The following is a 13,574-nucleotide window of genomic DNA, read 5'->3' on the forward strand; positions in this document are numbered from 1 at the left end:
TATAATATTGGAAAAACCTTCACCTGCCAGTGAAGTAGAACTTCCTACAATATATTCTAAATTGTTTTGTCCACTCCAGTTTTAAAGAATTCCAACAATGGAACACTACTTCCTATGAGATACTATTCAGTGTTAGGAAATTTTTCCTTGCATCAGTGCTATTGTATTTCATTACTCCTTATTGCATGCCTTTGGAACATCCTAAATAAATCCTCTCCCTCCTTTGCGTTTACACTTCATAAAGTTATTGGCTTTACATTATTACCTACTAGTAATTGTTTAGCCAAACAATACTGTGCAGATTTAGTTTGCCTAACTTTTAAAAATAAGTCAGTCCCTTTACTCCCACTTACTTTTTTTCTCATCTTTATTTCCTTCCAATTTTTTGAGATATTTCTAGTATTAAGGTATCCAAAACTGAACATATAGTAGTTTTGGTGGTGCCCACAACTTCTGAGTATGATGTTTCTGTAAATAGTTAAGAAGAAAGAGAGAATCTCTTGTGCTACAACTTTTCAGGTGTCTAAAAATGGTTAACAATTAATGTTTTCTAACACAAAGTGTAAAGCAGTTGAACTAAGTTGCAAGGCTAACTTTGGGTTAAAAGCATAAGGTAATAGATTTTGTAGTTTTGACTTAAAATCTGTTGAAGTTATTATTCATCCCTAATTGGCTTATGTAACAGAGAATACTTTGGCTAATCTGTGCATTCAAGAAGACTTTGTTGCTGGAATGAATAGTCACAAATACTTGCTTAAAAATTAAACAGTAATTTATTTTTATTTTTAATCCCTGTATTAAAAGACATGAGTGATATTCATCAGACAGTAAAATCTATTGAGGGCTCAGGGGAGTTGATGCTTAACATTTTAAACCAGAAGCCAAATGCTCAGTGTTTATGCTCAATGCAAAATTTCAGTGTTACATATGAATATGTGCAGATCTACAGTACAGTAACTCTGCACTTAACGTTGTAGTTATGTTCCTGAAAAATGCTTCTTTAAGCAAAACGATGTTAGGTGAATCCAATTTCCCCATAAGTATTAATGTAAATAGGGGGGGTTAGGTTCCAGGGAATTTTTTTTTTTTTTGTGAGTCAAAAGACTATACACACACACAGTTTTAAACAATTTAATACTGTACACAGCAATGATGATTGTGAAGTTTGGTTGAGGTGGTGAAGTCAGAGGGTGGGATATTTCCCAAGGAATGCCTTACTGCTAAATGATGAACTAGCACTCAGCTGAGCCCTCAGGGGTTAACATGTTGTTAATGTAGCCTCACACTCTACAAGACAGCATGAATGGAGGGAGGGGAGACAGCATAGCAGAGAGAGACAGAGACACATACTGTGGAGAGAGATGCACATTGCCCCTTCAAGTACACTGACCGCACTCCAAGTACATTGCCTTTTTAAGTAGATCAGTAAGCTGGGACAGCAGCTGCTGCCAGCAAGCTCCATCCTGAGCCCTGTTGTGTCCTCCCCCAGCTCTAGAGAAATGGGGTAAAGTAGCGTGGGGGGGACGGGGACACCCTGACATTAACATTCCTCTTCCCCCTCCCCCCCCACTCCTTGCACAGCAAGCAGGAGGCTCATGGGAGCAGCTCCAAGGCAGAGGGCAGGAGCTGCACGTGGCAGTGGGGGGAGGGACAGCTGAACTGCTGGCAATTGATAGCCTGCTGGGCTGCTGCCGCACAGGGAGCTGATAGGGCGGCTGCCAGTCCACCCTGGTTCCAAGGCCCCACCAGCTAGCTTCAACGGGCTGCTCTTCCTGCAAGCAGTGGACAAAGCAGGCAGCTGCCAAACAACGTTATAAGGGAGCATTGCGTAACTTTAAACGAGCATGTTTCCTAATTGATCAGCAGTGTAACAATGAAAAAACATTAAGTGGTACGACTTTAAGTGAGGAGTTACTGTAGTTTGATGAAAATAGTGCTGATCTTATGCTTTAGTGGTTAAGGTGTTTGGGGGGGGGTCCCCCTTTTTCCCTGGCTGTACTTCGAACATGTTCAAAATATCTGAAGATAAACCTATTCCATGGTAAAAAGTTTCATTTTCATTTTGGTGATTGTTTAGGTTCTGACACTTATCAATCTTTTCTCCCCTGCAGTGGAAAATAGTTTCCACGTTATAACAGAGATCACTAGGGAGTTCTCTCGCCCCATGCATCCCCTGCTGCCACCTGCCAAATGTTCACAGATGACGCTAGGAAAACCTGGTTACTTCAGCTTCACATCAGCAAAGTGTATGCTTAAGAAAAATCCTTATTCAACATGTTTAAGCACATGCTTAGCTAGAAGTATGTACTCACGTGCTACTGTAGTTAGTGGGATTTGGCATGTGCTTAATTTTAAGGACCTTCTTAAGCACTTTGCTGAATGGCTATGGACTGCTAAATCAAGGCATTGTCTCATAAAACTGAAATGCCGAAAAAGGTTTTAATGCTACATTTGAATGCCTTCTGCATTTCTAATCCATGCCAGAAAAGTGAAATTTTGAGAAACATGAAATTTAGGCAAGAAAAACAATAGATTTAAATGTGATGTGTAAGTTTAAACATAAAACCCCATCAACCTATATTGTTTGTATTTTCATATGGATATTTTTAGCCTACTGCATAGGTAGATATGTTTGGTGTGGTATTAAACAGGTAAGAATGCAAGTATACAGATGTGTAGCAGTATGAATGTAAATGTGGTCCAGCATTGTTGTACACAGGTAAACATATTGGGATTTGGTGCAGTATTGTTATACGCTAGTAATAAGTCAATAAGTAATTGATGTAAAGCTTTTATATATAAATAACGTAGGTATTTGTTGCAGATTAGTTTTTGCAAAATCAATCCCTTTTACTTATTTAGTTATCAATTATACCACAAAATAATTTGATCCCTTGTCAAATGAATTTTAAGTTATGGGGTTGTAACATAAAGGCCAATGGTTTCACCTAGCAGCTAGTGTTTTGTTAAGAAAATAAAATACATCTTTCTCAAGTGATTATCAAATTATTTTTTGAAATTTTGAATGACGGTGTAGAAGTTTGTAGTCCCCTTCCTGTCTCCTCTGGAACATACTGTAGATTTTGAATGCCTCTGGGCCTGTAGCAATGTGGAGAATTTCACCCTCTGATTTCTCTGCAATACTGCTTGCTTTCTGGAATACTTGGAAGCACTGCAGTAACTGCCAGTTCTCTGTCAGTTTCCCTTTTAAACTGAGAGATTCAGGAGAGTTCACTTGCTCAGTTTTTGCCAACGATTTAATTTTCTTCTGACACTGTAACCTACAAGAGTAAGATAATAGTCTTTACTTCCTGGCCCCATCACCTGAAATGAATCGGGGGTACAAATTTTGATGCCTCTGTCAAATGACAGGGGTTTATAGCCACATGTTCCAATGGCTACTGATACAGAAAGAGTAATCAGTTTGACTGTATTAGTGGTAAGGTCATGGTTCCTCCTGCTGATTGCAAAGGGTCCTTTAATAGTTAGCAAGACTGTAGTGATTACATGTTTTTTCAGTTTGTCTGTTTTAGATGGAAGTTTTTGAATACTGCTCTGAAAGGTTGCTTTTCCTCAGCTGGAACACTAGAAGGCAATTTGTTGTTGTTTCATGTTCATAATGCTTTTATACATCTCTACTGTGAGTTTCCTTTTTCATTTAGTGTTAATAAATTCAGTTATATTCTGCTGTGTTTTGGAGATTGGAGCACTTCTTTTGGTTGAGTCTTTGTCTTTTATTTCTTTAAGTGTACATTTGGGGGCTCAAAGAATTTGACTTTCACTGCCCGTTACATTTTTCTTTTATTAAAAAAATTGTCCTGGCAGTTATTTCCCCCTCAGGTACTGCTTTTAGGTTTCCTACAGATTTACTGGTGTTCTCACTGTTATTTTTAGTTTGTGAGAGATCTCCTATTTCTATCTCTCTGATATGTTTAAAATATGCATCTCCTAAGAATGAGCTTTTAAGCCGCCATATAGTGTATTGTCAAGTGGCTGCTTGCAATTATATGAGAATGGGGAGTGATCTGAGATAAATTAAGTGAGGATTTTACATTCTTAAATATCTATTAGCTGGTGGTTTAGGGATGAGAAAGAAGTGTGTTTTGAAATAAACAATGTACGATACAGAAGCAGACATAACCTACAACGCTGATGTCTGTGGAGAATATGGACTGAGGGGCATAGTTCTTTCACTACTGTACTTAAAGCATTTTTGAGCTTTATCTTGTGTGTATAATAGACTTGGGGCACTTTTAAACTCTTCTGCCCAGATTAATCTAGAGAGAATTTGGTTCAGAGATCCAATTCAACATGTCTTTGAAAAATTGTGAAGGGATTTTTCTCACTGAATATGTAAAGTATACAGTGGTTGTGCTTAAAAAACTTTCCAAATTTTCCTTAAATAACTTGACTTTAAAAGCAGCAGAGAGTCCTATAGCACCTTATAGACTAACAGACATAGTGGAGCATAAGCTTTCGTGGGTGAATACTCACTTCTTCAGATGCATGAAGTGGAATTTTCCAGAGGCAGGTATAAATATGCAAGCAAGAATCAGGCTAGGGATAACGGGGTTAGTTCAATCAGAGAGGGCGAGGCCCTCTTCTAGCAGTTGAGGTGTGAACACAATGGGAGGAGAAACTGCTTTTGTAGTTGGCGAGCCTTTCACAGTCTATAAGGTGCCACAGGACTCTTTGCCTCTTTTACAGATCAAGACTAACACGGCTACCCCTCTGAAACTTGACTTTAGTGTTTTTTTTTATTTTCTTATTATTATAGGATATATTATCAATACTGAAATAAGATTATCTAAGTAAATTGACAAGTTTCTAATTGTGGCCATGCTGTTTAAAATCGGCAACTGTCTATCATTAGTTTTTCCTCATACTAGGATTGTTATCTAATTGCAAGCATTGGCTTGGAGTAGTAGGTTTTTGTTAATGAGATAGTCTGCTCTTCTTTTCTTGCTTTTACATTTAGCAAGAGTAGGACATTTCTTTTACTCAGGGCCCATTTGAGTTTTTCTTGCATGCCCATGCCCTGATTTGTGCTGCTGCTACAGGGTTCTGCTCTTCAATATTTGTTTTGGAAGCAGCTATGCACTTTCCTCTTCCAGTCCTCTGGAGAACCCTGTGGTAAAAATGCTACGCCCCACCATCTTTCCCACTACAGTTCCTCTCCGGTTGTGAGATAACTGTTTTAGTCAGTGTTCTCCTTTAGAGCCTTGCTTCCTACTCCTCCTCACCCATGTTTATGTTAACTGTCTTCCCTGCATTGACTCAAACTTAGGAGTTTGCAAGTGGGCATCATTCATAGCAGCCCAGAGATCTTGCCAGCTTCACAAATCCCAGTTCCTATTCAAAGCATAGGAAAATATTGTGATGTAGCAAATCTTATTGCATGTTTACTGTTGACTTTTGAAAGAGCGTCACTTTATTTTGAAATGTATAGTTATTTCTGTAGGTAGAATAAATTCATAGCTGTAAACAGTTTCTAAGTATGCAGCAAGACGTGTAGAAATATTGCACAGTGTGACCCTAAGCACCCCTGTATTCAGACCTTAAACACTATTGTAGTAATCTTTGTACAAAATATGACTTATGAGGTACCATTTGAAAACTAATAACTCTCTGATCATTAATATTCTTGTGTGGTGTATGCACGTAGTGTGTATTAAGAGTTTTGAATATACACTGCAATTAAAGTGTGTTTAAACTGGGCAACACAAGTATGTAGGGACAGAATTAGAAAGCCCAGGGCACAAAACAAGATTAAACTAGCTAGAGACATAAAAGGTAAAAAGAAAACATTCTACAAATACATTAGCAGCAAGAGGGAAGACCAAGGACAGGGTACGCCCATTACTCAGTGAAAGGGGTGGGAGGAGGCGTGGAAACAATAACAGAAAATGTGGAAATGGCAGAAGTGCTAAATGATATTTTTGTGTCAGTTTTCACCAAAAGGTTTATTAGCAATTGGACATCTACCTTAATGAATGCCAGTGAAAATGAGGTAGTATCCTAAACTAAAATAAAGAAAGAACAAGTTAAAAATTACTTAGACAAGTTAGATGTTTTCAAGTCACTGGTGCCTGATGAAATATATTCTAGAATATTCAAGTTGCTGACTGAGGAGATATCTGAACCATTAGTGATTATCTTCTAAAAGTCATGGAAGATGGATGAGATTCCAGAGGACTGGAAAAGGGCAAATATAGTGCCAATCTGTAAAAAGTGGAATAAGGACAACCAGGGAAGTTACAGACCAGTCAGTTTAAGTTCAGTACCAGGAAAGATAATGGAGCAAATAATTAAGCAATCAGTTTGCAGAAATGTAGAAGATAATAAGGTGATAAGTAACAAATTGTGTCAAACCACCCTAATAGCTTTCTTTGACAGAGTAACAAACCTCATGGATGGGGGGAAGCAGTAGACATGGTATATCTTGACTTTAGTAAGACTTTTGATACTCTCTTATATGACCGTCTGATAAACAAATTAGGGAAATACAACCTAGATGGAACTACTATAAGGTGGATGCATAACTGATTGGAAAACCTTTCCTAGAGGGTAGTTATCAGTGGTTCACAATTGAGCTGGAAGGGCATATCAAGTGGGGTCCCACAGGGATCAGTTCTGGTTCCGGTTCTGTTCAATGTCTTCATCAATGATTTAGATAATGGCATAGAGGATAATACCAAGCTGGGAGAAGTTGCAAATGCTTTGGAGGATAAAATTAAAATTCAAAAAGACCTGGACAAACTGGAGAAATAGTTTGAAGTAAATAGGATGAAATTCAATAAAGACAAATGCAATATATTCCACTTAGGAAGGAACAGTCAGTTGCACACACAAAATGGGAAATGACTGTGTGTAGGAAGGAGTACTGCAGAAAGGGATCTGAACGTCATAGTGGTTCATAAGCTAAACATGAGTTAACAGTGTAACATTGTTGCAAAAAAAGCAAACATCATTCTGGGATGTATTAGCAGTGTTGTAAGCAAGACACAAGAATTAATTCTTCTGCTCTACTCTGCGCTGATTAGGCCTCAACTGGAGTACTGTGTCCTGTTCTGGGTGCTACATTTCAGGAAAGATGTGGACAAATTGGAGAAAGTTCACCAATGAGCAACAAAAATTATGAAAGGTCTAGAAAACATGACCTATGAGGGAAGATGGAAAATTTGGGTTTGTTAAGTCTGGAGAAGAGAAGACTAAGAGGGGACATAACTGTTTCCTCGTACATAAAAGGTTGCTACAAGGAGGCGGGAGAGAAATTATTCTCTTTAACCTCTGAGGATAGGACAAGAAGCAATGGTCTTAAATTGCAGCAAGGGTGATTGAGTTTGGACATTAGCAAAAACTTCCTAACTGTCAGGGTGGTTAAGCACTGGAATAAATTGCCTTGGGAGGTTGTGGAATCTGCATCATTGGAGATTCTTAAGAGCAGGTTAGACAAACACCTGTCAGGGATGGTCTAGATAATGCTTAGCCCTGCCTTGAGTGCAGGGGACTGAACTAAGAATGGTCATCCCAGAATGACCTCTTGAGGCCTCTTCTAGTCCTGCAATTCTATGATCTGTTTCAGTGGGACTGGGTAAACAGGTCTGCTTTAGACAAAGGAATGTATATTTGATTCTCTGACCAGCCTGTGTTTCAGGCAAAGACAATGAATATCAATTTTTACACATTAGGTAAATCGAGTTAAGATAACAAATAGGGGGAAGAGAGTATAGAGCTTCCTTCACCACCAGACTCCATGTCACCTTACTCACAGCTTGAATAAACTTTACATTGTAGGTAACATTTAGAAGAACCCATTTTAAAGTTTTATTGGTCTGTGAGGACTGGGGAAGAGGGACTGAACATAAGGTGACAAGCAACTGAATCAACTGATTTATACAATACTATTGTATTATAAAAGTATACAGAGTGAGGTCTTTTCTGAAATAACACACTGGGGGTTAATATTATTGTGAAATGTATGGATTAACACTATATGAGGAAATATGGATAATTAATGATATTATGCTTTAAAGTCTGTGGCCAAACAGGGAGAAACTGGTTCCCTCTCAGACAGGAGAGAAGGCAGCTATTTACCTGTCTCCTATATATATTAAGCATGGTGAAATGAAAACAGTGGAAGCCCCATTAATGTACAGGGGGATGGGAAATCCAAAGGAAGGGAAAAACAGAATGAGGTCATCATGCCTCTTGAAATAAAGGCACTGAACTTTGGAAGATATAAGCAAAAATAGAAGCCATCTTTGTCATCCCTCACTGGATGGACACTGGAGGCCAGAGCTCTTGCAAGCTGAGAAATATGAGTCCTTCAACTATGGAAGGATTGAAGTTTCTGGAAACTGAATATAGTTGAGACACTTAGGAAGAAAAGGGAAGCCAGTGCCTTGTCTTCTGTGGCTGTTCCTGACTGAGAGAAAGTCAACCATGGTTGGAAAGAAGGAAGACTGATGAAGGAAACCATCTAGAACAAAATGTATACCTTGCTATATTAAGTTTTAGACTTTTAGTTTTGTGTTTTGTTTGTATGTAGCCCTGTCTAGCTTTATTCCTTTAAATTGGTATCACTTAACCTATGTCCAATTGTTAATAAATTTGTTTCATTTTCACTATAAACCAGCTCAGTTCTGTGTTTGTAGAGAAGAGTGTATTTACCCTAGTTAAGTTAATAAGCTGCAATGTGCTTTTGTCTTTAGAGGAACAACAAACCTATTGTTTCTCTGAACTGTCCTGGAGAGGGCTGGACATTGCAGAACACATGGTTTTGGGAAAATTCAGTACTGGGAGTGTGTTGGGGTCACCCTGCAAGTAGTAACTGATTCCGGTAGAAGTCGATGTGGGGCTGCAGACAAGCAGCTAAGGTCAGAGCTGCAGAACTAAGTGTGACTTGCATGCTGGTAGGCTAGCTGTGAGTGGCCCAGGCTGGAAGCTGCAGCAGCAAAGCATGGTAAGGCACTCAGGCTTGCAGGCAGGCTGTGACTCAACCCCTTACTGGTCTGCATTGCACCCTGAACCCCATAACACGTAGATTTTCTGGTTTTTTATGTATTTGTTTTCATGCTTTTTCTTCAAAGGGCTCAGGATATCTTCCGTCAGGCAATGAAATCTCCAACTGTCTTCTTGGAAGTGGTTCCTCCATATAATCGTGAACAATATGAAAAGTCTGCCATTGCTCCCCTTTGTTTGCTCGATAATGATGATGGAGTTCCAAAAACAAAGGTTCCACCTCCTGTTCTTATGAAACCAGCTGTGAAAACGGTAGATCTCTCTGGAATGAACAGCCTGGAGACAGATCTGCAGGCAACGCTACAACATGCTAAGAGCCCCAATCTCCCAAGGTTGGGTAAGAAACCATCTTCACCATCCCTGTCTCCTGTGATGGGCTTCAGCAACAAGAAAAATGCAAAGAGAATAAAGATAGACCTTAAGAAAGGTAAAGGTTCAACAATCAGCAGTGATGCACTGTAACAACTACATGTTCTCTGTATTGGTACCTTAACTTTTAACTGAACTGGTGACATGGGGCCAGCTGAGTGTTTAAACAACTTAGTTATTGATACTTTACTAAAAGATAAACAAAATGTTCTGAATATGTCACTGGGGACTATTGCCAAGTTTTTCCTGCCCTGTTTTGTTTTTACATGTTGGTGTGACATCATTGTGGGAGGAAGTTCATATGAAGTGATGCTGTTGCATTCTGCACTTAAGGAAAAATGAGCAGAACAGGAAAAACAAATCCAAAATTTCCATGGCTTTGTCGTTAGAAGATCCAGAGGCAACCTAATCTGAACTGAAGAAGAAGCTGTGTAGAGTGTGCAAGGGGGATAGTTTAAAAGAATGATAAAGTAGAGCAAGTACATGGGATGTAGCAATTAAATTTGAGAATGCGCAGTGCAGCCCCACAAATTAATTGGAGTGGAGCTTTCAGGAACTTCCCTGTAATTCATGGATTTTGAAGCCAGAAAAGACCATTATGATCATTTGGTCTGACTTGAGAAGTGATTCTTGATATGTAACACAGGCCAGAGGAGTTCCTGTTATGAATGCATGGATCAAGAGCACATCTTTTATAAAAACATCCGGTCTAGATTTTAAAATTTCTGGTGATCGAGAATCTCCCACAACCCTTGATAAATTGTTTCAATGTTTAATTACTCTCACTGTTACAGTCAGCCCCTTATTTCTAGTCTGAATTTGTCTAGCTCCATCTCCCAACCATTGGCTCTTGTTATACCTTTGTTTAACCGAATAATTCTTTATTCTCCCCGTGCAGATACTTATGGGCTGTGATCAGGTTACCTCTTAACTTTCTCTTTGATAAGCTTGCGTCTCTCACTTTAAGGCATGTTTTCGAGTCCCTTAATCATTCTTTTGACTTTTCTCTGCATTTCCTCCAATGTAACATCCTTCTTGAAATGTGAATACCGGAACTGGACAGAGTGTTCCAGTCGTGGTTGCACTAATGCCCAATATAGAGATAATATTACTTCCCTATTCCTGCTTGATATTCCTCGGTTTATATATCATGACCCCCTAAGTCCTTTTCAGTTTCACTGCTTCGCAGGATAGTGTCCCACATCCTGTAAGTATGGCCTCCGTTCTTTGTTCCTAGATGGTATGACCTTATATTCGGCTATATTGAAATCTGCCTGCACTCTCCTTGCTAAGCAATCCACGTCTATCACCTTCATTATTTACCACTCCCACAATCTCTGTATCCTCTGCAAACTTCATCAGTAGTGATTTTATGTTTTCTTCCAGAGCATTGACAAAAATAGTAAATAGCTTAGAGACAAGAACCAATCCCTGCAGGACCTTGCTGGAAACACACCCTTTTGATGATGGTTCCCTATTTACAATTATATTTTGCTATCAGTACTCTAGTTTTTAATCCATTTAATATGTGCCATGTTATTTTTTGTAGTATTCTAGTTTTTTAATCAAAATGTCATGTGATACCAAGCCAAATGCCTTCCAGAAGTCTAAGTGTATTTATGAACCAAACCTATTATCTCATCAAAAAATGATACTAACTTAGTTTGACAAGATTTATTTTCCATAAACCTGTGCTAATTGGCATTATAAAACATTAATTCTTTATTAATTAAGTCCCGCATCAGCAATTCTATTATTTTACCTGGGATTACTGTCAGGCTGGCAGGCCTATAGTTACTCAGGTCATCCTATTTACTCTTTTTAAATATTGGTAAAAAGTTATCTTTTTCTGGTCCTCTAGAACATCCCCAGTGTTCCAAGTCTTACTGAACAGAAGCAGTTAACGCTCAAGAGAGTTCCTCAGTCAGCTCTTTTAAAACTCTGCTGATTTAAAGATGTGTGACTTTAGCTGCTATTTAACATTCTGTGTAGTTATTGTTGGAATGGAAAGAATTCCATCATTGTGTGATGGGAATACATCATCTGACTTTTCCCTAAATACAGAACAGAAATATCTGTTGAACACTTATGTCTTTTTGTTGTTATTACTGACAATTCTACCATTTCCATCGAGTAAAGGACCCTGATACTTGACATCATTGTTAAGGTTTCTTTTATTTGGGACGTTTTCAAAAAAACACAAAACCCTTTTTTTATTGTGCGGTCTCTGCTGGCCATATATTTCTGCTTGTGTTCTTTTGCGTCCCTTATCAATTTTCCACAATTCCTAGCATCTGACTTCTATTTATTGTTATTAGTGTCCCTTTTTTCCATTTATTATATATGGGGTTGTTTTTGTTCTGTTTATGTTGCTGCTTTTTTGCTTCTCTTTTGAACCAGGCTGAGGTTTATTTTTTGTTTGTTTTTAAACTATCATAGCCTGCTTTCTCAATTTGTGGCTTTGTGGGCATTGAGTAAAATGTTCTTAAACAGTTCCCAATTATCATTTATATTTTTATTTAATTTTTTTCTCCAAGCTGATTTGGTTCATAATTGTTTTCAGCTTTGAAATATTGACTCTTTTAAATTCTGTTTACACATAACAAATGTAAGAAAGTCATGATCACTTGTACTAAACAACTGCTAATTTTTAGTTCTGTGATATATTCTTCTTTAGCTGTCAAGCTGAGGTTCAATATAGAATTCCCCTGTTATAGCTGTCACACTTTTTGTGTTAGGAAATAGTCATATATGGCTTTTAGAAATTACAAGGATGTTGTTGTACTGGCAGCATGAGAACTCTAGTATATGTCACCCAAATTGAAATCGCTCGTGAGTTTTCGCTGTACATTACAGATGGGTGCTTAAGGAGACAGTTGTCGTCTTCTCTCTTGATTTGGTGGTCTAGAGCAGACATGCATTAGCAGCTATCTTGTGCTTTAGCTGTTAAAACATTGATCCATAAGCATTCAAGATTGTTTGCTTCCAACGTTGTCAGTTACTTGGAAATAGGCAATGCCATCATGACACACAGTGCTACTCCTCATCCCCTTTTGCCCACTTGATCCTTCCTTAAATAGGTTATAACCAGTGATGTTGACATTCCAATCATGCACATTTTTCCACCATGTTTCAGTAATGTCAACAAGGTTGAATTTATGCTCATAAATGAGCAATTCTGATTGCTCGTTTATTACCCACACTCTTAGGACTGGTGTACAGGCAATTAAAAATCTTCTTCTCTTGGTGCCTTGATTAATTTGGTTCATGGCATCTTGATTTTGTGCTAAATAAATGCTCACTTGTACATCCTCCCCTCGCTTCACTCGTTCCTTTTGTTGTTAAACATCCTGCTGTCCCCTAGAAGCTTGGTTCCCCTTCTGCTAAAATGGAGGTTATCCAATCTATACAACCATTCTCCCCATAAGAGGTAGGTTAATGTTCCTCACAATAAAAACCTGCTACCTTACGCTACTTAGTCAGCAGTTCTCTACCAGAATCTCCTTCTTTCCGTCTTCCTTCACTTTTGGGGCAGAAAGGATCTCAAGAAAAGTCACTTGAACATAGCTCCTTCAGCACTCTTCCAAGTTCTCTGAAGTTGTCTGTAACTTGTGAGATATCATGTGAAGCAATGTCTTTAATGCCAATGTGCACGGCTGGCTTTGATAACCTCAATCTCCCAGACCCTTGCCAGACAGATGAAAACCTGTGTGTGCATAGATTTCTGCTTAAGATAATATTGAGTCATTCCACATTACTAAGACTTAAGTGGCGTTTTCCGTATGCTTTGAATGGTATAAAGTTTCTGTGCTCTTCATCACTGTCACCATATTTCTTCCTTTAACTTAATTTTGAGCATATTTTGGGTAACAATCATGCCATTGATTATAGGCACACAATATGGTGTCAGTCAGTCCCCCTTCCTGTATCTGTGCTGCTTTGCCTAATTTTTTTACCATAATTTTCTTTGCTTTACACCACTATATGCAAATATTTTATGAGATGATTTGACTCTAAAGGATTAATATCTAAAGAAGTCCCAAAACTACCTGGGAAAGAGGCATTATATTTAGAGTGAGCCCTCCATTTAGTTTCTGATTGGAGCATGGGTAATTCAAAACTATTTTAGTTCATGCATATTAACAGCAGGGTCTGAACCTATCTCTTCTGACAGTGTCATA

At 38.4% G+C, this 13,574-nt stretch overlaps 1 protein-coding gene across 3 annotated transcripts in view; it reads left to right on the top strand.

Annotated features, from left to right (window-relative positions):
* PARD3B (par-3 family cell polarity regulator beta) overlaps positions 1-13,574 on the top strand; it is a 615,914-nt gene that overhangs the window by 309,974 nt on the left and 292,366 nt on the right. For all 3 annotated transcript variants that reach the window (XM_077830252.1, XM_077830251.1, XM_077830253.1), the window contains one exon: positions 9,093-9,451. In XM_077830252.1, the coding sequence (XP_077686378.1) occupies positions 9,093-9,451 (359 nt within the window). The remainder of the gene's footprint in view (positions 1-9,092; positions 9,452-13,574) is intronic.

Source organism: Eretmochelys imbricata, chromosome 11 (genome assembly GCF_965152235.1).
Source record: "Eretmochelys imbricata isolate rEreImb1 chromosome 11, rEreImb1.hap1, whole genome shotgun sequence".
NCBI lineage: Eukaryota > Metazoa > Chordata > Testudines > Cheloniidae > Eretmochelys > Eretmochelys imbricata.